General features: G+C 49.1%; 1 protein-coding gene across 1 annotated transcript in view; it reads left to right on the forward strand.

The window, feature by feature from the left end:
* TG (thyroglobulin) overlaps positions 1 to 21586 on the forward strand; it is a 711260-nt gene that overhangs the window by 105752 nt on the left and 583922 nt on the right. Inside the window, exons 6-7 of the mRNA XM_086966244.1 lie at positions 14929 to 15035; positions 17305 to 17448. Coding sequence (XP_086822370.1) covers positions 14929 to 15035; positions 17305 to 17448 — 251 coding nt within the window. The remainder of the gene's footprint in view (positions 1 to 14928; positions 15036 to 17304; positions 17449 to 21586) is intronic.

The following is a 21586-nucleotide window of genomic DNA, read 5'->3' on the forward strand; positions in this document are numbered from 1 at the left end:
CTCATACTCTGCCTATACCAGAGGCACACTGATATGGGTGGTGCTGGCACTACCGTGCTTGTTGACCTACATGGAAGCAGATGTGGGTGGGAGGGATGTGCTTTTGCAAGCTTCCCTCGCTGGTTGAGCGATTACACTCCTTATCACTTATGACTCTAATATCAACAACCCAACATTTTTCCTGTCAATGCAAGATCTGGCAATGCAGGAGATGAGGCCCCATTGATATTGCTGGGAGACTTTAACTGTGTCTTGGACAGAGACCTGGACAGGGCACCCCCAAGAGCTAACATACATCCTCTCATGACAGCAGCACTTAAGGAAGTCATGCATAACCTGGGATTAGTTGATATATGGAGAGAGAGAAACCCAACACAAAGGGATTATACATACCACTTCACAACCAATAACACTAAGTGCTGGTCACAGGTGACTGGAAGATATGGAAGGAATACATATGGGACGCTTTCCCTCAGACCACTCCATGTCTGTTGTGAAATGAGATGGAGCCATCCTCCTCTGGGGGCCAGTATTACATAATGCCTGCTGAGATACGGACCGATCCAGTAGGTAGGGAGACACTGCCGCAATCCATGTCTGATTATTTGACCATCAATTGGGGCTCAACAGCTTCAAAGGCCATAGAGTGGGAGGCCCTGAAATCTGCAATATGGGTACCTGTATGGGTCTAGCATGTGGCATGCGTCGACAATTGCAGTCAGAGCTGCATAGGGAGGAAACAAGTATGAACCTGTGAAGACTTGCACTTGTGCTCCTTGAGACACAGGGTCCTGATGGCGAGATCGCACTGGTCTTCATTCACTTAGGGTAAGCCTTCGATACAGTTGACTGGGGCTATTTGTTGGAGATACTGCAGGTAGCAGGATTTTCACCTCAATGCCGAGGTTGGATTAAATTGCTATACACGGACCCTGTTGCCAGGGTCCACATGGGATAGGTTTACTCAAAGACGTGGACATTGGCCCGGGGGACCCAACAGAGGTGTTCACTCTCCCCACTCCTGTTCGCCCTGGTGATAGAGACATTGACGATTAGAGCACAACAGCAACTGCGTCTGCATCACTGCCATATACAATTGAGAGACGTACTCCATACGATTTCATAGTATTCAAATAATGCATTATTTTATGTCTCTTCTCCCCGAATTGCAATGCCACTGCTACTGCATCTCCTGGAGGAATTCGGAGACGTATCGGGACTCCAAATTAACCAGACCAAATCTCTGATATTCTCTCTGGCCTCCCCGGTTGGGACTCCGGCTGAACATATCCCCTCCTGGGGTTTGCTTTGGGAACTGGTATAGTTTAGATACCTGGGAATACAGGTAGCCCACACCAGAACACAACTGCACTATAATATGGGTAGAGGGATTGACTCTCTCAAAAACTTGGCGGCCTTCTAGAATACTCTCCTCCTGTCCCTGATGGGCAGATTAGCCACCTCTAAGATAGTACTCCTGTCCAGATGTCTGTACTTACTCAATAATGCGTTGGGCCCAATCGACAGCTAGACTCGCTCCTTTTCTCACTCATATGGGCCAGTGGGCATAATAGAGTAGCCTTGGCTACATTAACCAAGCCTTATGCAGCGGGTGGATTGGAGGTCCCATGTTTGGACCTCTATCATTATGCCGCCCAAATAAAATCAAATCAAATCATGGAGTATTTTTTAAGCGCACATATCACTCGAAAGTCTCATGGCGCTGGTGGATGACTCAGAGATAGACTTGAAAAGGTGCATTAGATGACAAATATCTATGTCTTTAAGTTCTTACGAAAAGAAATCCAATTACAACACGCTGCACAATGGCTGAACACAGAACCGAATTGGGAGACATGGCTCTTGGGTGGACCCCGGTCGTCTTCCTAAACTACTACTGGAGGGGGCGGGTACAATGAGATATATTGTAAAGAGAACACCCAGCAGCTTCTTCTTAAATAAGGAAACACCCAGCAGCCTCCTCTTAAATAAGCAGATATCCAGCAGCCCCTTCTTATAAGAGGAAACACCCAGCAGCCTCCTCTTAAACAAGCGAAACCCATCAGCCTCCTCTATAGCAAGCAGGGAACCACCACCAACCTCTTTTCAAAGACTCAAACACCTGGCAGATTCAAATTAACAAAGCCAACACCCAGCAGACTCTTCTTAAATAAGCGCATACCCAGCAGACTCTTCTAAAATAAGCGCACACCCAGCAGACTCTTCTTAAATAAGCGCACACCCAGCAGACTCTTCTTAAATAAGCGCACACCCAGCAGACTCTTCTTATATAAGCGGGCACCCAGCAGACTCTTCTTATATAAGCGGGCACCCAGCAGACTCTTCTTATATAAGCGGGCACCCAGCAGACTCTTCTTAAATAAGCGCATACCCAGCAGACTCTTCTTAAATAAGCGCACACCCAGCAGACTCTTCTTAAATAAGCGCACACCCAGCAGACTCTTCTTATATAAGCGGGCACCCAGCAGACTCTTCTTATATAAGCGGGCACCCAGCAGACTCTTCTTATATAAGCGGGCACCCAGCAGACTCTTCTTAAATAAGCGCATACCCAGCAGACTCTTCTTAAATAAGCGCACACCCAGCAGACTCTTCTTAAATAAGCGCACACCCAGCAGACTCTTCTTAAATAAGCAGGCACCCAGCAGACTCTTCTTTAATCAAGCAGACATCGAGTAGACACTTCGTAAAGAAGGCAGCAATCCTATGAACACACGAACACCTTGCAGCCGCTGCTTATAGATGGGAGTAAGAAGCAGCCTCTTTTTTAAGATACAAACACCCTGCAGTCTCCTCTTAAATAAGCAGACACCTGCCAGTCTCTTTTTAAAATTACAAACATCCTGCAGCCTCCTCTTAAATAAGCGGGCACCCAGCAGCCTCTTTTTAAAGAAATGAACTCCCTGCAGCCTCTTCTTAAATAAGCGTTCACATGGCAGCCTCCTACTAAAGTAGGGAACATCCAACAGCCTCTGCTTATAGAAGGGAGCAACCAGCAGCCTCTTTTTAAAGACACAAACACCCTGTAGCCTCCTCTCAAATAAGCGGACACCCGGCAGCCTCTTCTTATAGAAGGGCGCACCCGGCAGCCTCTTTTTAAAGACACAAACACCCTGTAGCCTCCTCTCAAATAAGCGGACACCCGGCAGCCTCTTCTTATAGAAGGATGCACCCGGCAGCCTCTTTTTAAAGACACAAACACCCTGTAGCCTCCTCTTAAATATGCGGACACCCGGCAGCCTCTTCTTATAGAAGGGCGCACCCGGCAGCCTCTTTTTAAAGACACAAACACCCTGTAGCCTCCTCTCAAATAAGCGGACACCCGGCAGCCTCTTCTTATAGAAGGGTGCACCCGGCAGCCTCTTTCTAAAGACACAAACACCCTGTAGCCTCCTCTTAAATATGCGGACACCCGGCAGCCTCTTCTTTAGAAGGATGCACCCGGCAGCCTCTTTTTAAAGACACAAACACCCTGTAGCCTCCTCTCAAATAAGCGGACACCCGGCAGCCTCTTCTTTAGAAGGATGCACCCGGCAGCCTCTTTTTAAAGACACAAACACCCTGTAGCCTCCTCTCAAATAAGCGGACACCCGGCAGCCTCTTCTTTAGAAGGATGCACCCGGCAGCCTCTTTTTAAAGACACAAACACCCTGTAGCCTCCTCTCAAATAAGCGGACACCCGGCAGCCTCTTCTTATAGAAGGGCGCACCCGGCAGCCTCTTTTTATAGAAGGGTGCACCCGGCAGCCTCTTTCTAAAGACACAAACACCCTGTAGCCTCCTCTTAAATATGCGGACACCCGGCAGCCTCTTCTTATAGAAGGGTGCACCCGGCAGCCTCTTTCTAAAGACACAAACACCCTGTAGCCTCCTCTCAAATAAGCGGACACCCGGCAGCCTCTTCTTTAGAAGGATGCACCCGGCAGCCTCTTTTTAAAGACACAAACACCCTGTAGCCTCCTCTCAAATAAGCGGACACCCGGCAGCCTCTTCTTTAGAAGGATGCACCCGGCAGCCTCTTTTTAAAGACACAAACACCCTGTAGCCTCCTCTCAAATAAGCGGACACCCGGCAGCCTCTTCTTATAGAAGGGCGCACCCGGCAGCCTCTTTTTAAAGACACAAACACCCTGTAGCCTCCTCTTAAATATGCGGACACCCGGCAGCCTCTTCTTATAGAAGGGCGCACCCGGCAGCCTCTTTTTAAAGACACAAACACCCTGTAGCCTCCTCTTAAATATGCGGACACCCGGCAGCCTCTTCTTATAGAAGGGTGCACCCGGCAGCCTCTTTCTAAAGACACAAACCACCTTGCAGCCTCTTCTTCATTAAGCCGACACCCGACAGCCGCTTTTACAGACACAGACACTTCTTAAACAAGAAAACACTCAGCAGCTTCTTCTTAAACAAGCAGACATCCTGCAGTCTCTTCTTCACTATAAAAACACCCAGCAGCCTCCTCTTAAATAAGTGACACCCAGCGGCCTCTTCTTAAGTCAGGAAACACCAAGCAGCCTCCTCTTAAATAAGCGAACACCTGGCAGCCTCTTCTTAAGTAAGGAAACACCAGGCAGCCTCCTCTGAAATAGCCGACGCCCAGCAGCCTCTTCTTCAGTAAGGAAATACCTGGAAGCCTCCTCTTAAATAAGCAAACACCCGGCAGCCTCTTCTTTCATAAAGAAAAACCCAGCAGCTCTTTATAAATAAGCGAACACACAGCAGACTCTTCTTAAGTAAGGAAATACCCGCCAGCCTCCTCTTCAATAAGCAGACTCGCAGCAGCCCATTCTTAAGTAAGGAAACACCAGGCAGTCTCTTATCAAATAAGCAGACGCCCAGCAGCCTCTTCTTAAGTAACAAAACACCCGGCAGCCCCCTCTTAAATTAGCGGACACGAAGCAGCCTCTTCTTAAGTAAGGAAACACCTGGCAGCCTCCTCTTAAATAAGCGGACGCCCAGCGGCCTCTTCTTAAGTAAGGAAACACCCGGCAGCCTCCTCTTAAATAAGCAGACGCCCAGCAGCCTCTTCTTAAGTAAGGAAACACCCGGCAGCCTCCTCTTAAATTAGCTGACGCCCAGCAGCCTCTTTTTAAGTAAGGAAACCCTTGGCAGCCTCCTCTTAAATACGCGGGTGCCCAGCAGCCTCTTCTTAGGTAAGGAAACACCCGGCAGCCTCCTCTTAAATAAGCAGACGCCCAGCAGCCTCTTCTTAAGTAAGGAAACACCCGGCAGCCTCCTCTTAAATAAGCAGACGCCCAGCAGCCTCTTCTTAAGTAAGGAAACACCCGGCAGCCTCCTCTTAAATTAGCTGACGCCCAGCAGCCTCTTTTTAAGTAAGGAAACCCTTGGCAGCCTCCTCTTAAATATGCGGGTGCCCAGCAGCCTCTTCTTAGGTAAGGAAACACCCGGCAGCCTCCTCTTAAATAAGCGGACTCGCAGCAGCCTCTTCTTATAGAAGGGCGCACCCGGCAGCCTCCTCTTAAATTAGCGGACGCCCAGCAACCTCTTCTTAAATAAGGAAACACTTGGCAGCCTCCTCTTAAATAAGCGGACACGCAGCAGCCTCTTCTTAAGTAAGGAAACACCCGGCAGCCTCCTCTGAAATAAGCGGACTCCCAGCAGCCTCTTCTTAAGTAAGGAAATACCTGGCAGCCTCCTCTTAAATAAGCGGATACGCACCAGCCTCTTCTTAAGTAAGGAAACACCCGTCAGCCTCCTCTTAAATTAGCGGACGGCCAGCAGCCTCTTCTTAAGTAAGGAAATACCCAGCAGCCTCCTATTAAATAAGCGGGCGCCCAGCGGCCTCTTCCTAAGTAAGGAAACACTTGGCAGCCTCCTCTTAAGTAAGCCGACACCTGCAGCCTTTTATTATAGAAGGGAGCAACCGGCACTCTCTTTTTAAAGAAATAAGCTCCCTGCAGCCTTTTCTTAAATAGGCGGACATATGGCAGGCGCCTGTTAAAGTAGGGAACACCCAACAGTCTCTTTGTAAAGATATAAACTCCTGCCAGACTCTACTCAACAAAGTAAATGAGAAATTGATAGATACTATAAAATATATATTAAGGACTTTCAATTGGCTGTCCCTTGCATAGTATCCCTTCCTTCCTTTGGGTTCCTACAGTTCCTCTATCTATCAATCAATCAATCATAACATTTGTATAGCGTGCTACTCACCCAGAGAGGTCTCAAGGCGCTGGGGGAGAGGGGTCGGTTTACTGCTCGAAAAGCCAGGTCTTGAGTTGCTTCCTGAAGGAGAGATGGTCCTGGGTTAGCCGGAGGTGGATGGGGAGGGAGTTCCATGTCTCGGCTGCCAGGTAGGAGAAGGATCTTCCTCCGGTGGTGGCTCTGCGGATGCGTGGAACGGCGGCAAGGACGAGGCTGGTTGATCGTAGCTGGCGGGTGGGAGTGTAGAAGGTCAGGCGGTTGTTGAGGTACTTGGGGCCCAGATCATGGAGAGCCTTGTGTGCGTGGGTGAGGAGTCTGAACGTGATCCTCTTGCTGACGGGGAGCCAGTGCAGGTCTCTCAGGTGGCCGGAGATGTGGCTGTGTTGGGGGATGTCCAGGACGAGTCGTGCGGAGGCATTCTGGATGCGTTGGAGTCTTTTCTGAAGTTTGGCTGTGGTTCCGGTGTAGAGGGTGTTTCCGCAGTTCAGTTGGCTGGTGACGAGTGCCTGGGTGAACGTCTTCCTGGTTTCGGTGGGGATCCACCGGAAGATCCTTCGGAGCATGCGCAGGGTGTTGAAGCACGATGATGAGACGGCGTTGACTTGTCTGGTTATCGAGAGGGAGGAGTCCAGGATGAAGCTCAGTTTACGTGCGTGGTCCGTTGGCTTGGGAGTGGTGCCCAGGGCAGGGGGCCACCAGGAGTCGTCCCAGGCGGAGGGCAATGATCCCAGGATGAGGACTTCCGTCTTGTCTGAGTTCAGTTTCAGGTGGCTGTTCTTCATCCACTCGGCGACGTCTTTCATCCCTTCGTGTAGGCTGGTTCTGGCGGTGGCGGGGTCGTTGGTGAGGGAGAGGATCAGCTGGGTGTCGTCGGCATAGGAGATGATGTTGAGGTTGTGTTGGCATGCGATGGCTGCGAGGGGGCTCATGTAGACGTTGAAGAGGGTGGGGCTGAGTGATGATCCTTGTGGTACGCCGCAGATGACTTTGGTGGCCTCGGATCTGAATGGGGGGAGGCTGACTCTCTGGGTTCTTCCGGTGAGGAACGAGATGTTCCACTCCAGTGCCGTGTCTCGGATTCCGATGTTGCTGAGGCGCTGCACTAGGGTGCGGTGGCAGACAGTGTCGAACGCTGCGGAGAGGTCCAGGAGGATGAGGGCCGCTGTTTCCCCGTAGTCGAGCAGGGATCTGATGTCGTCAGTGGCTGCGATGAGGGCGGTCTCGGTGCTGTGGTTTGCTCGGGATCCGTTCGTCTCGAGGAAGGCGGCAAGCTGTCTGTTGGCGGTCTTCTCGATGACTTTGGCGGGAAAAGGGAGGAGCGAGATGGGGCAGAAGTTTTTGAGGTTGGTGGGGTCCGCTGTTGGTTTCTTCAGGAGGGCGTTGAGCTCTGCGTGCTTCCAGCTCTCCGGGAAGGTGGCGGTGTTGAAGGAGGTGTTGATGATGTCCCGGAGTTGGGGTGCGATGATGGAGTCAGCCTTGTTGAAGACGTGGTGGGGCAGGGGTCGGTTGGTGATCCAGAGTGGATGGTGTTCATCGTGCGGGTGGTGTCTTCGGTGCTGACCGGGGTCCAGGCGCAGAGGGAGGTTGTGGGGGGCGTTGGTTCAGAGGTTGGGTGCGTGGTCTGTGCGTCGAAGCTGTTGTGTATGTCGGCTATCTTGCTGTGGAAGAACGAGGCGAGTGAGTCGCATAGGTCTTGCGAGGGAGTGATGTCGTTGTTTTCGGCACTGGAGTTGGAGAGCTCATTGACGATGCTGAAGAGTTCCTTGCTGTTGTGGGTGTTGTTGTTCAGTCGTTCTTTGAATGCTGTCTTCTTGGTGGTGTGTATCAGCTGGTGGTGTTTGCGAGTGGCGTGCTTGAGGGCAGTCATGTTGTCTGTGGTCTGGTCGTTGCGCCAGGCTTTCTCGAGGGTGCGGCAGTTCTTCTTGGAGTTCTTAAGTTCGTCGGTGAACCAAGAGGCTTTCTTGCTGCCGGGTCTGCTGGGAGGGGTCTTCAGTGGTGCGAGGTCATCTGCGCAGTTGGTGATCCACTGTGTGAGGTTGCTGGCTGCTTTGTTGGGGTCCTTTGTGCTGGCGGGCGGGTTCTGGCTGAGGGAGGTGGTGAGCTGGTCAGCGGTGATCTTGTTCCAGCTCCTGCGAGGTGGTGGTGAGTCGTGGTCCTTCTGAAGCTGAAGTGGACGCAGCTGTGGTCAGTCCAATGACGTCCGGTGGAGTGGCTGAAGGAGATGTATTTGCTGGAGGAGAAGACTGGGTCAAGCGTGTGACCGGCGTAGTGGGTGGGGGTGTTTACCAGTTGCTTGAGTCGGAGGTTGGCGAGGTTGTCTAGCAGGGTGGTGGTGTTGCTGTCTTTGTTGTTCTCCAGGTGGAAGTTGAGGTCCCCTAGGAGGATGTAGTCAGCGGAGAGGAGGGCGTGCGGGCTGATGAAGTCTGCGATGTCTTCGCTGAATTGTGTGCGTGGTCCCGGGGGTCTGTAGATGAGGGTGCCTCCTAGGGTCGTCTTGGGGTCGGTGTGTATCTGTAAGTGGAGGTGTTCGGCGGCGGTGAGGGTGTCGTCGGAGTTGGTCGTGATGCGGATGGTGTTCTTGTGTACGACGGTGATGCCTCCTCCAGTCTGGTTGACGCGGTCCCTCCGGGTGATCTTGTATCCGTCCGGGATGGTGATGGCGACATCGGGCGCTGAGGAGGCGTTCATCCAGGTTTCCGTGAGGAAGGGGATGTCTGGTGATGTTGTGTCGAGCAGGTTCCCGAGTTCTACGGCGTGTCTGTGGACGGAGCGGGTGTTGAGCAGGATGCACTTGAGGTGGTTGCTTCTGGTGATCGGCTTGGCGGGTGTGGTGCAGGTCCGGAGGCAGGTGAATCGGCAGGCCGGGTGCGTTTAGGGGTAGCTTGGTAGCAGGCGGGGTTCCGGCCAGCGTTGAGTGCGTTGAGGTGGCGGCGTCGTAGGTCCGTCGTGTGGTCTGGCGTCGGTGGGGGCCAGGGGTCCTGGCGCTGGGCGCGGTCCAGGCACGGACGGGCGCAGACGGGCTTGCCTTTGGCGCGCCAGCTGCGCGTCCGCGCGGTCTCCATTTCAGGCCAAGTGGGAGGGAGGAGCAGCTTGGAGGCGGGAGCGGGGAGGACACAGAAGAAAAGGGGGCGGGCCGCGATGTCACGGCGGCGGGAAGCGGGGAGCGGAGGGGGGGTCACACCAGGGGTGGAAACGAACCAAAGAAATAGAGGTACAGTTTAACAAAAGACAACAGAGGTATACTGCAAAAGTAACAAAGCAATAATCAGAGGCACAGGAGGGCAAAATGGCAAAACGGCACAACGAGCAGCAGCGAGGGGGCACAGACACAGCTGGAGGGCCGTGCGGCATGGGGGTGTCCTGAGGACAGGTCACACTCACCTGCGCCGCGCGGTCTCCATTTAAGGCCAAGTGGGAGGGAGGAGCAGCTGGGAGGCGGGAGCGGGGAGGACACAGAAGAAAAGGGGGCGGGCCGCGATGTCACGGTGGCGGGAAGCGGGGAGCGGAGGGGGGGTCACACCAGGGGAGGTAACGAACCAAAGAAACAGAGGTACAGTTCAACAAAAGACAACAGAGGTATACTGCAAAAGTAACAAAGCAATAATCAGAGGCACAGGAGGGCAAAATGGCAAAACGGCACAACGAGCAGCAGCGAGGGGGCACAGACACAGCTGGAGGGCCGTGCGGCATGGGGGTGTCCTGAGGACAGGTCACACTCACCTGCGCCGCGCGGTCTCCATTTAAGGCCAAGTGGGAGGGAGGAGCAGCTGGGAGGCGGGAGCGGGGAGGACACAGAAGAAAAGGGGGCGGGCCGCGATGTCACGGTGGCGGGAAGCGGGGAGCGGAGGGGGGGTCACACCAGGGGAGGTAACGAACCAAAGAAACAGAGGTACAGTTTAACAAAAGACAACAGAGGTATACTGCAAAAGTAACAAAGCAATAATCAGGACACAGGAGGGCAAAACGGCAAAACGGCACAACGAGCAGCAGCGAGGGGGCACAGACACAGCTGGAGTGCCGTGTGGCGTGGGGGTGTCCTGAGGACAGGTCACTACACTTCCCTCTACCCAGCGAAAAAACAGTGTTTTTTTTGTATTCTTTCTTGATATTGCCTCATGTAGCAAACCCTCAAGTTGCACTTTTAATCTCTCGGTATTTAAGAAAATGTTCGGTTCGAGAAGGCAGTAAGGGTTCATTTGTTTCGTTGATGTACGCCTCACAAACTTGGAGACAGACATGTGTACGGAAATAAAAATGTTTCCCCAAGACATGTGAGCCTGTAACAACAAATATAGGAATTTGTCCACAGATTGACCCATCAGAATTCTCTAAATTACGGTTTTAACTGACTGTACAAGCCATTTTTAATCAACTCTGAGGCTTGTGATGTAATAATGTTCCATTATCCAATAAGAATGAGTCTCTCACAGGTATGTCACCTGATAATCTACATTTCGCAAAGTATTCATTAACAAGTCATGCAGCAATGTCTGCCAAGGACATTGCTTAGCAAGTACATTATGTTCAGGCCCACAGTTTCCATCAAAGCGCTCCGAAGGGTGGCAGGAAATGACCTCCAGAATGTTAATTGGTGCACGAGGTTCAACTTCGGGCTTGGAGGCAATTTAAATAAATACTTTCCAAAACACTTTTATTCAATAGTGGGAAAAAAATGTTAGGTCTTCTCCTGCGTTCGGTACCACTATCGATAGTGGGAGTACCTGCCGGGCGGTGACATGGGGAGGGGGAGGGGCTGGGTGGGGGGTAGTAAACTATGGATTACGGAGGTTTACAGGTAAGTAAACATATAAATAAATAAAACGAATTTCGTTGCATGCACTGCATCGCATTTGGGGATGCAGTGCATGCAACAAAATTCGTTTTATTTTTGTATATGTTTACTTACCTGTAAACCTCTGTAATAGTTTACTACCCCCCCCCCCCCCCACCCAGCCCCTCCCCCTCCCCACATCACCGCCCAGCAGGTACTCCCACTATTGACTGCGGCTGTCAGAGTGTACTCTACTAGTGTAATTGCATAATCTGCTAGTGTCAGTGCATACTCGGTTAGTGTCAGCGCATACTCGGCTAGTGTCAGTGCATACTCTACTAGTAGCATTGCATACACTGCTAGTGTAACTGCATATTCTGCTAGTGTCAGCACATGCTCTGCTATTGTCAGCACACACTCTGCTAGTGTCATTGCATACTCTGCTAGTGTCATTGTATACTCTGCTAGAGTCAGTGCTTACTTTGCTAGTGTTATTGCATACTCTACTGGTGTCAGCACATACTCACCTGGTGTCAGCACATACTCTGCTAGTGTCAGTGCATACTCTGCTAGAGTCAGCACATAGTCTGCCAGTGACATTGCATACACTGCTAGTGTAGTTGCATACTCTACTAATGTCATTGCCTACTCTGCTAGTGTCAGCACATACTCTGCTAGTGTCAGCGCATACTCTGCTAGTGTCAGCACATAGTCTGCTAGTGACATTGCATACACTGCTAGTGTAGTTGCATACTCTGCTAATGTCAGTGAATACTCAACTAGTCGCATTGTATACACTGCTAGTGTAATTGCATACTCTACTAGTGTCAGCACATGCTCTGCTATTGTCAGCACATACTCTGCTAGTGTCATTACATACTCTGCTAGTGTCATTGCATACTCTGCTAGTGTCAGTGCATACTCTGCTAGAGTCAGTGCATACTTTGCTAGTGTTATTGCATACTCTACTAGTGTCAGCACATACTCGGCTGGTGTCAGCACATACTCTGCTGGTGTCAGTGCATACTCTGCTAGAGTCAGCACATAGTCTGCTAGTGACATTGCATACACTGCTAGTGTAGTTGCATACACTACTAATGTCATTGCCTACTCTGCTAGTGTCAGCACATACTCTGCTAGTGTCAGCGCATACTCTGCTAGTGTCAGTGCATACTCTGCTAGTGTCATTGCATACTCTGCTTAGTCAGCACATACTCTGCTAGTGTCAGCACATACTCTGATTGTGTTATTGCATACTCTACTAGTGTCAGCACATACTCTGCTTGTCTCAGCACATGCTCTGCTAGTGTCAGCGTGTACACTACTAGTGTCAGCGCGTACTCTACTAGTGTCATTGCATACTCTGCTAGTGTCATTGCATACTCTGCTAGTGTCAGCGCATACTCTGCTAGTGTCAGTACATACTCTGCTAGTGTCAGCACATGCTCTGCGAGTGTCAGCGTGTACACTGCTAGTGTCAGCGCGTACTCTACTAGTGTCATTGCATACTCTGCTAGTGTCATTGCATACTCTGCTTTTGTCAGCGCATACTTGGCTAGTGTTAGCGCATAATCTGCTAGTGTCAGCACATACTCTGCTAGTGTCATTGCATTCTCTGCTAGTGTCATTGCATACTCTGCTAGTGTTATTGCATATTCTGCTTTTGTCAGCGCACTGCATCGCATTTGGGGATGCAGTGCATGCAACGAAATTTGTTTTATTTATTTATATGTTTACTTACCTGTAAACCTCCGTAATCCATAGTTTACTACCCCCCACACAGCCCCTCCCCCTCCCCACATCACCGCCCAGCAGGTACTCCCACTACTGACCGCGGCTGTCAGCGTGTACTCTACTAGTGAAATTGGATACTCTGCTAGTGTCCGTGCATACTCTGCTTTTGTCAGCGCATACTCGGTTAGTGTCAGCGCATACTCGGCTAGTGTCAGTGAATACTCTTCTAGTGGCATTGTATACACTGCTAGTTTAATTGCATACTCTGCTAGTGTCAGCACATGCTCTGCTAGAGTCAGTGTATACTTTGCTAGTGTTATTGCATACTCTACTAGTGTCAGCACATACTCGGCTGGTGTCAGCATATACTCTACTGGTGTCAGTGCATACTCTGCTGGAGTCAGCACATACTCTGCTAGTGACATTGCATAAACTGCTAGTGTAGTTGCATACTCTACTAATGTCATTGCCTACTCTGCTAGTGTCAGCACATACTCTGCTAGTGTCAGCGCATACTCTGCTAGTGTCAGCACATACTCTGCTAGTGTCAGCACATACTCTGCTTGTGTTATTGCATACTCTACTAGTGTCAGCACATACTCTGCTAGTCTCAGCACATGCTCTGCTAGTGTCAGCGTCTACACTACTAGTGTCAGCGCATACTCTACTAGTGTCAGTGCATACTCTGCTAGTGTCATTGCATACTCTGCTAGTGTCAGCGCATACTCTGCTAGTGTCAGCACATGCTCTGCTAGTGTCATCACATACTCTGCTTGTGTTATTGCATACTCTACTAGTGTCAGCACATACTCTGCTAGTCTCAGCACATGCTCTGCGAGTGTCAGCGTGTACACTACTAGTGTCAGTGCGTACTCTACTAGTGCCATTGCATGCTCTGCTAGTGTCATTGCATACTCTGCTTTTGTCAGCGCATACTTGGCTAGTGTCAGCGCATACTCTGCTAGTGTCAGCACATACTCTGCTAGTGTCATTGCATACACTGCTAGTGTCCTTGCATACTCTGCTAGTGTTATTGCATACTCTGCTTTTGTCAGCGCATACTTGGCTAGTGTCAGCACATATGCTGCTGGTGTCAGCACATACTCTGCTAGTGTCAGTGCATACTCTGCTAGAGTCAGCACATACTCTGCTTGTGTCAGCACATTCTCTGCTAGTCTAATTGCATACTCTGCTAGTGTCAGTGCATACTCTGCTAGTGTTATGGCATACTCTGCTAGTGTCATGGCATTCTCTGCTAGTGTCAGCGCATACTCTGCTAGTGTCATTGCATACTCTGCTAGTGTCATTGCATACTCTGCTAGTGTCAGCGCATACTCTGCTAGTGTCAGCGCATACTCTGCTAGTGTCAGCACACACTCTGCTTGTGTTATTACATACTCTACTAGTGTCAGTCTATACTCTACTAACCTCAGCGCATACTTTGCTAGTTTCAGTTCATGCTCTGCTGGCTTCTGTGCATACTCTGGTACTTTCAATTCCTGCTGTGCTAGTGCAGTTCATCCTCTACTGGTGCCATTGCACTCTTCTAGTGACACTGTGCACTTTGCTAGTATCAGACTTTGCTGGTCTAGGTGTGTCCTTAAGGTTGTCTGATCATGCCATATCTGTGGTACTGTAGGTGCGATCTATGTGACAACCAAGCGACTTGACACAGAGACGGGGTGGGCTCATATTCATATTCAAGAGCCATAATTGCGGTTAGTTTTCCCTTACAAGGAAGGGGCATTTAGGTTTTTATATGGTGGCTAGTCAGGCTTCAAGGCAGGAATTGTGGGCGGATGATGCTAGGTGGTACCTTTGTAGTCTAACCTCATCCTCTTGAACCGAGATGTCTTGCTTGTCATGCAAGGCTCCCAGTGATTCCATGCGTAGACTGTACAGCATCTTTGCCAGTGTGGAGCCCGCGGACCCCTCGGGTCCAATGTACAAATCGATCTCTTTCCCAAAGCCGTTATGTGATCTGGTAGAGAATGTGTTGGAGGAGCCCATGTAAGAGGAGGAAGTAACTAACAGGGCTTGGTGGTCAATGGTATCGAAGGCGGCTAGAAGAACAAGTACCAAGAGAGAGATTTCTCAGTTTCTTTCAACGTCATTGGCCACATCTGCTACTGTGTATATGGTGGGACTGATAATATGTGAAGTGTTACAATAGGAAGATGGTGCAAACACAGGTCACAACTCCACTTGATATGGTATATTGTTTCTTTTCTTCTAGGTTTCCAGGCATATTCCAGTCATTCAGCTCTTTCAGGAAAATGTTTCCAGAGGTCTCAGGATACTGCTACTGTGTAGATAGCCTAGGACGTGAGCTGGAGGGCACCGGTGAGTGGATCCTGGAATCGTAAACGTACCTACCCTCGCTGGCAGATTGTGGGGGACCACCTGTAGATAAAATGCTTTCTTTGCGCAGTCCCAATAAAAAAAACACCTTAGAAATTTGTATAAAGTTCCATGCTTACAAATTTGTAAATTATTCAATATATATATATTTTTTAGAACAACTAAGCACATCCATGCTGGGAATGTTGGCAGTATGACAAAAAAACTAAAGTCAATAGTGAATCAAATTTTAAGCCTGGTAACAAAAGGGAAGAATGAACGGCTGAAATAATTTGTTACAGTCATAATGGTGTTATCATGGGGGATATTTACAGAGCACAGTTGCTGCTTTATATTGTATCACCTGGAGAGAGCAATACTGTGCCATACATTCAAAGACATGTCACAGTTCTGCTCTCTCCATGAGCTTGAGCTTGAGCACTTGTGGTTGGCTAGCAGTAATGTAGGCAAGCTTCCGCCACAGTGCAAGTGTTGTGGTCAGGATAGTTTGTGTGCAGGGTCTCTACTTTCCTACACAAAACTATCATTTGAGTCTATTTTCTCTTTGCTTGTGTGATGCACAATGCAGCACACGTAAAGAATGTAGACACATGCACAGAGGAAATAATAAGGAGATACAAAGGTATTTCTCCTCATTATGCCAGCCTCAGGCAGGCTCACCATTTTGGTGAACACCTATGTCCACAACTATTTCTGTATATGGGTTTTCACAAGAGTCTGTGGATGGGTGCATGGAAACGCCCCTGCACCACCCATGTAACGCCTACCTGGAGCGAAGTAACACAAGGCAACACAATGCGCTACGTTACTTTTTCTTACAAAGACACGCAAATCAACATTTGTATGGCTTTGTAAATACCAAACAAAAGGATTTTGCGTTGGGATGCATCAAAAAAGTGTTGCAACTCTGATGCAAAATCTTTATAAATCTGGGCTAGAGCGTAGAGAGACGCAAAAGAAGGTGGCCTGATGAAAAAGAAAGTGTCCATCAGTGTGGTTAAGAATTACCCTGCACTGGCATTGCTGTCTTATATACTAGAGCGGTCAGTCCAGGGTTTCTTCCAGAATCAATATGTTTAGAAAACAATCATAAATATTTTGAAAACAATCCTAAATGTTTTTCTAAAACAATGCAATCATGCACAGCGGGCTTGTTGGCTACAGAATATTCATGCAGTGCCAGAGGACATGTTTATGTAAGTCAGGTACAGGAATTATGATAGAATACGAAAAGACGGGAGCAAGCTGCTAGGTAAAAGGTCACCTGTTTAGAACAGGTATTGTTGTGTGGATGGGACAATGTATGTAAAAAGGGGGCATACATGACAGGGCTAGCATAAAGGACACAACAAAATGAATGAGCACTAAATGTATGTGACTTTATTGCTCTAGTGATGTACGTAGTTGTGAACTTATGGAAATACATTTCAGAGTATGGTGTATATGCTTCTGACCATGAGCTGTTATCACAAAATAGTACTCAAAGATAGGTTCAACATCCCCCCTTTAACATATTGCCGGCACGAGGGTACATATGTAATTACAGTGAGAGTGTTTATGGGAGGGTGCGTGCTATGTTGCATACAAACCAATACACTTTGTAAAAATTCTACAATGCTTGTAGAATTCTAAATGTTAATATGACATGCGGATGTGGAGAAGTGTGGCTCAATGGTTAGAGCGGCAGACCCTGATGCAGAGGTCTAGCCCGGGACCAGGGTTCAATTCCCCGCCTAGGCGGGTCTTGGGCTCAAAAATTCCATGGACCTGATAATTCTCGTCTCGGAGTCCCACTCTGAAACTCTGGGCAATAGCTTGCTTAATCTCCACAATGGCCCCCACAACGCTAAGGATGCCTGGCCTCCACCTTGGGGGTGCCCAGGAGTGGACGCCTCACAGGGAAAGCCAGGATGGATTCCACAGCGGTATTTGTACAAGCGCCTTGAGACCCTTGCGGGTGAGTAGTGCTATACAAGTATCAATTTATGTCCTGGTGAATTACGGTATTTACCACATTTGCACACTTTAAGTTTCTCTTCAATACACAAATACCTTTGTGAACTGTGTATTGGGCCATTAGTTTCAGCACCGGAATTGCAGATTGTTTCTCATTCCAAAAAATAGATTGTTACACCGGGGAGACAATAATGTGTAATCAAACTGAAACTGAAGAAAATACCCCATTTTTATAGGAGGCATTTTATAAGAGGTCTTCTTCAAGCATTTGTAGTGATGTGTCTGTCTCCCATAGGTCTGGAGCTCCTATTGGATGAAGTCTATGATACCGTTGCTGCAGGGCTGGATCCCGCCCATTCCTTCACTGACACCATCATGTACCGCATTCTGCAGAGACGGTTCCTGGGAGTGCAGATGATCATCTCCGGCAGATTTAGGTGTAAGTATAAGGATTACATGCGTGTCAGCACTTCCAAAGGCAGGAGCACATTAGTAGGTCTGGAGTGGCAATGAAGCTGCCTGCAATAGATATTGTATCAATTCTTTAAGTGGCTCCACACAGAGCAGTAATACTCTTTCACTTCATGCTATTGGCTGTTTGATGTATTGTCCCACCTTCCATGAAGGGTTTCAATTGGAAAGCATTAGGGACTGTTGTACATCTGGAAAGAACACTTAATCATCACACAGTCACACAGTCAAATTCAGTTCAGTATCTTCTACATGCATTCTATGTAGAAAACAGTCCTTGATACTTTTCCCCAGCATTGTTTGGAAAAGCCAGTGGGGCAGGTGTTTATTTGATAAACAGCATTTGTACATGGCACACATGTAAACACTATTTATGAATGCCTGTATTTACATGCATTGACACTGTAAGGCCAGGCCTGCTGGGTTTGGCAATGCTTATTGTGTTTGCTTTAACAAAAGTGATCAAGATTTTTTCAGTACTTAAGTATGAAGACATTAGCCCACCAATCCAGAAAACGGCCTTTACAACACGGGCTGAGCATGAAATGCTATAGTTAGAGAAAAAAGTGCATAGTCACCAAACATCACCAATGGTGAAGAAAATCACGAGAAATCATCAAAGATACATATATCATAAAATAATGCCATAAATATATAGAGAAAAAGGAACAATTGATGGACAGAATGCAGAACAATGTCATACATTCACCCCAGTACAAAGATCTGGGCCTAAATCCATTGTTCTTTTGCTCCCCATGCCATTCCAGTTTGAACCCAGCCATAATCAAATCAGTCTTGACCCTGCGCCCAATGGGAACAGTCAAGCCCGAACTGCCAGGCCAGGTCCTCCCTAGACTTGAACCAAGCATCCCAGGACCAGTTTTGGGGTTTCACCCCTCATCAGCCAGGATAGCTTGACTGCAGCCCCTTCTTATGTGGCCCTTCGCGCTGATCGATCAGCGGGCAAGGCTGGGGGTGGTGTGGCTCTCATTTCTCGATCGGAGCACAATTTCCAGCTCCTCCCCTCCTCCCCTATTAATCCCACTGAGCACCTTGTGGCGCGCTCCCTTGCCTTTTCTCCTCCGCTTACTTGTTTATTAATGTATCGCCCTCCCCAGCCCTCCCATCTGTTTCTGCCAGCATTTCAAGACTTACTAGCCACCTTAGCAATTAATCATGCTTCAGTCCTGGTACTGGGGGATTTTAATTATTGGCCCTTAGACCCTCACGAATGCACTGCTTCTAAGCAATTTTCCGATTCACTTGCATCCCTGAATTTTGTCTCTCACCTCCATATTCCTACCCATACTCACGGTCATGTACTAGACCAGGTTTGGTCTCTCAATACCTCAATCTCTTCCATGTCCGTGTCCCCATGCCCCTGGTCAGATCACGCCCTGATTTCCTTTTCCCTCTGCCTCAAGTCAGTCACAAAGATCCCGCCTGCCAAAAACATCTGGGCGCGGAACTGGAATAGGGTAGATCTTCCTGCTCTGTCATTTTCTCTTCTGAACTCCGCACCTAACTTAGAGGGTTTATCCTCCATCTCTCAAGCCGCTGCCATCGATGCCTGGCTTGCCGGAGGCTGCGACACGGTAGCCCCATTACGACGGATATCAACCCGAAGATCCAAGGAATCGAATCAGTGGTTTGGCGACGACCTGAAGACCAAGAAATTGACCCTCCGGCGGGCTGAGAGACAATGGAGAAAGGACTATTGCCCTCTATTAAAAACTCACTATCTGACTGTGCTGAATGATTACAAAAAGGCCATATTAAGTGCTAAAACTGAACATTTCTCAGCAAAAATTCTGACAGCGGAGAACAAACCTAGGGAGATTTTCTCCATCGTTCAGGACCTGGCCTACTCTGACAGGGCCACCCCTAAGCCCCCTCCTACTCAATCCCTCTGTGATTCCCTGAATGTTTACTTTTTAGAAAAAATTGGCAACATCAAAGCCAATATCCCACTCCCTTCCCCCACTTTCTCTGAGCCTTCTCCCCCTATTGTTCATCATGGTCTCTCTTCTATCCCTCCGCTTACCGAAGAAGTGTTTCTTACAATACTTCCCAAAGTAAAGTCTGGTTCCCCGGCGGACATCTGTCCAGCCCACATTTTGCAACAAATCTACTCCGTCTGCCCTAAACCGCCAATCTCCCTTCTCAACAGCTCACTGGCTCAGGGGGTGGTAATTCCAGCACTTAAAGTTGCCACCATAGTGCCCATCCTTAAGAAGCCTGGCGCGGACCCCTCTGCTCCAGCCAATTATCGCCCCATCTCTCTCCTGCCCTACTAGGGCAAAGTGCTGGAGCGACATGTAACATCGGTCCTCAGTGCCCATGTGGAAGCCAATGGGGGCCTAGCGTCCCGCCAGGCAGGCTTTCGGCCTAGGCATTCTACCGAGTCCGTCGTGGTGTCAGTCCTTAATAACCTCAGGGAGGGCATGGACCAAAATAGCCGCCAGGCTCTGGTGCTCCTCGATCTCTCCGCCGCTTTCGATACGGTGGACCATTCCATCTTACTTTCCCGTATCGGAGCGGCGGGGGTCGAGGGCTCAGCCCTGGTCTGGCTATCGTCCTTCCTGAGGGACCGCACCCAGGCGGTCCGGTTAGGGGACTTTTCGGCCACCCAACTCAAAGTCACATGTGGTGTTCCCCAAGGTTCTTCTCTTTCCCCCCTTTTGTTTAATCTCTACATCTATCCTCTGATCTTTGCACTTCAGCAACTGGAGGTCACTGTTTATAATTATGCAGATGACCTCCAGCTCATCTTTAATCTGTCCTCTTCTCCTCACTCTATTTCTAATTTTCAGTCTATTATGATTTTCATCAGGGACTGGATGAACCACAACCATCTGAAGTTGAACCCTGATAAAACAGAACTGGTCCTTACGGGTGGTTCCTCCAGTCCCTGGAACTCTTCTTTTTGGCCCTCTTCTCTAGGATCCTCTCCCACACCTTCTCCTTCAGTTAAGACTCTGGGCATCAAACTTAACAATCAGCTCAACCTTCACTCACAAATCAGCTCTGTTGTTTCTTCCTGCTTTCTTGTTCTTCGAACTATTCGATCTGTTTCTCGTTTCTTCTCTCCTCTTGCACTTAAGTTAATCATGTCCGCTCTGGTCATCTCCCGGCTGGACTACGCCAACGCCCTTTACAATGGCATTCCAGCGTATAGTTTGCGGAAGCTCCAGCTGGTTCAAAACCAGGCGGCCAGATTGGTGTATGGCCTCCCCCGTTCCCATCACTCCACTCCCCTTTTGAAGGCATTACATTGGCTACCTGTTAGGGAGCGATCACTCTTTAAAACAGGATGCATGGTCTTTCAGGCGCGCCAGGGCACTGCCCCTGCCTTTATCTCCTCTCTGTTAAAAGAGTATACCCCTGCCCGTGAGCTCCGCTCATCTACTCAATCACTCCTTCAGGTTCCCCGGTACAGACGTAAGAAATGGGGCGGAGCTAATTTCTCATTCCTAGCACCATCCTTCTGGAACTCCCTCCCCGATCACTTACGTCTGGCCACACATTATTCCACCTTCCGAAAAGATCTTAAGACTCTTCTGTTCACTCAAGCTTTCCCTAATGTAAACTGATTTCCTTTTTTTCTCCAGTTTTCGTTCCTGCTGCTAAATGTGTTTCCACAGCGCCAAGAAACCGCATGGTGTATGTTGCGCTATATAAATATTTTAAATTCAATTCAAATTCAAATTCAAATTCAAATTCAATTCAAATTCAAATTCAAATTCCAGTGGCATGGAGAGCACAGCGAGTCTTGGGAGCGGGCCAATCGCGGGGCAGTGTAGTTATGAGAGGGAGAGGTGGGCACTGCACTCAGTATATAGGTTGGTTTGGCAGGCCATCTCAGGACAGCCAAACCGACATGCACAGTGAGCTGTCTCCAACCCAGCTGCATTGCTAGGTTGCATACAGCAAGCAAAGGCTCCCAGTCTCTCTAGGAACTCAAATTTGTGGCGCTCAGGCCAACCCTGACACTGCTTTCAAGCATGAGAGCAGTGTCAGGATTAGCTGAAGGGGACACTGGGAGCCTGTGTGCTGCAGCGAGGACACGGGTGGAGCAGAAGTGCATCAAATAAGTTATTTTTTCC

The sequence above is a fragment of the Lissotriton vulgaris genome, chromosome 4_1 (assembly GCF_964263255.1).
Source record: "Lissotriton vulgaris chromosome 4_1, aLisVul1.2, whole genome shotgun sequence".
In the NCBI taxonomy this organism is placed as follows: domain Eukaryota; kingdom Metazoa; phylum Chordata; class Amphibia; order Caudata; family Salamandridae; genus Lissotriton; species Lissotriton vulgaris.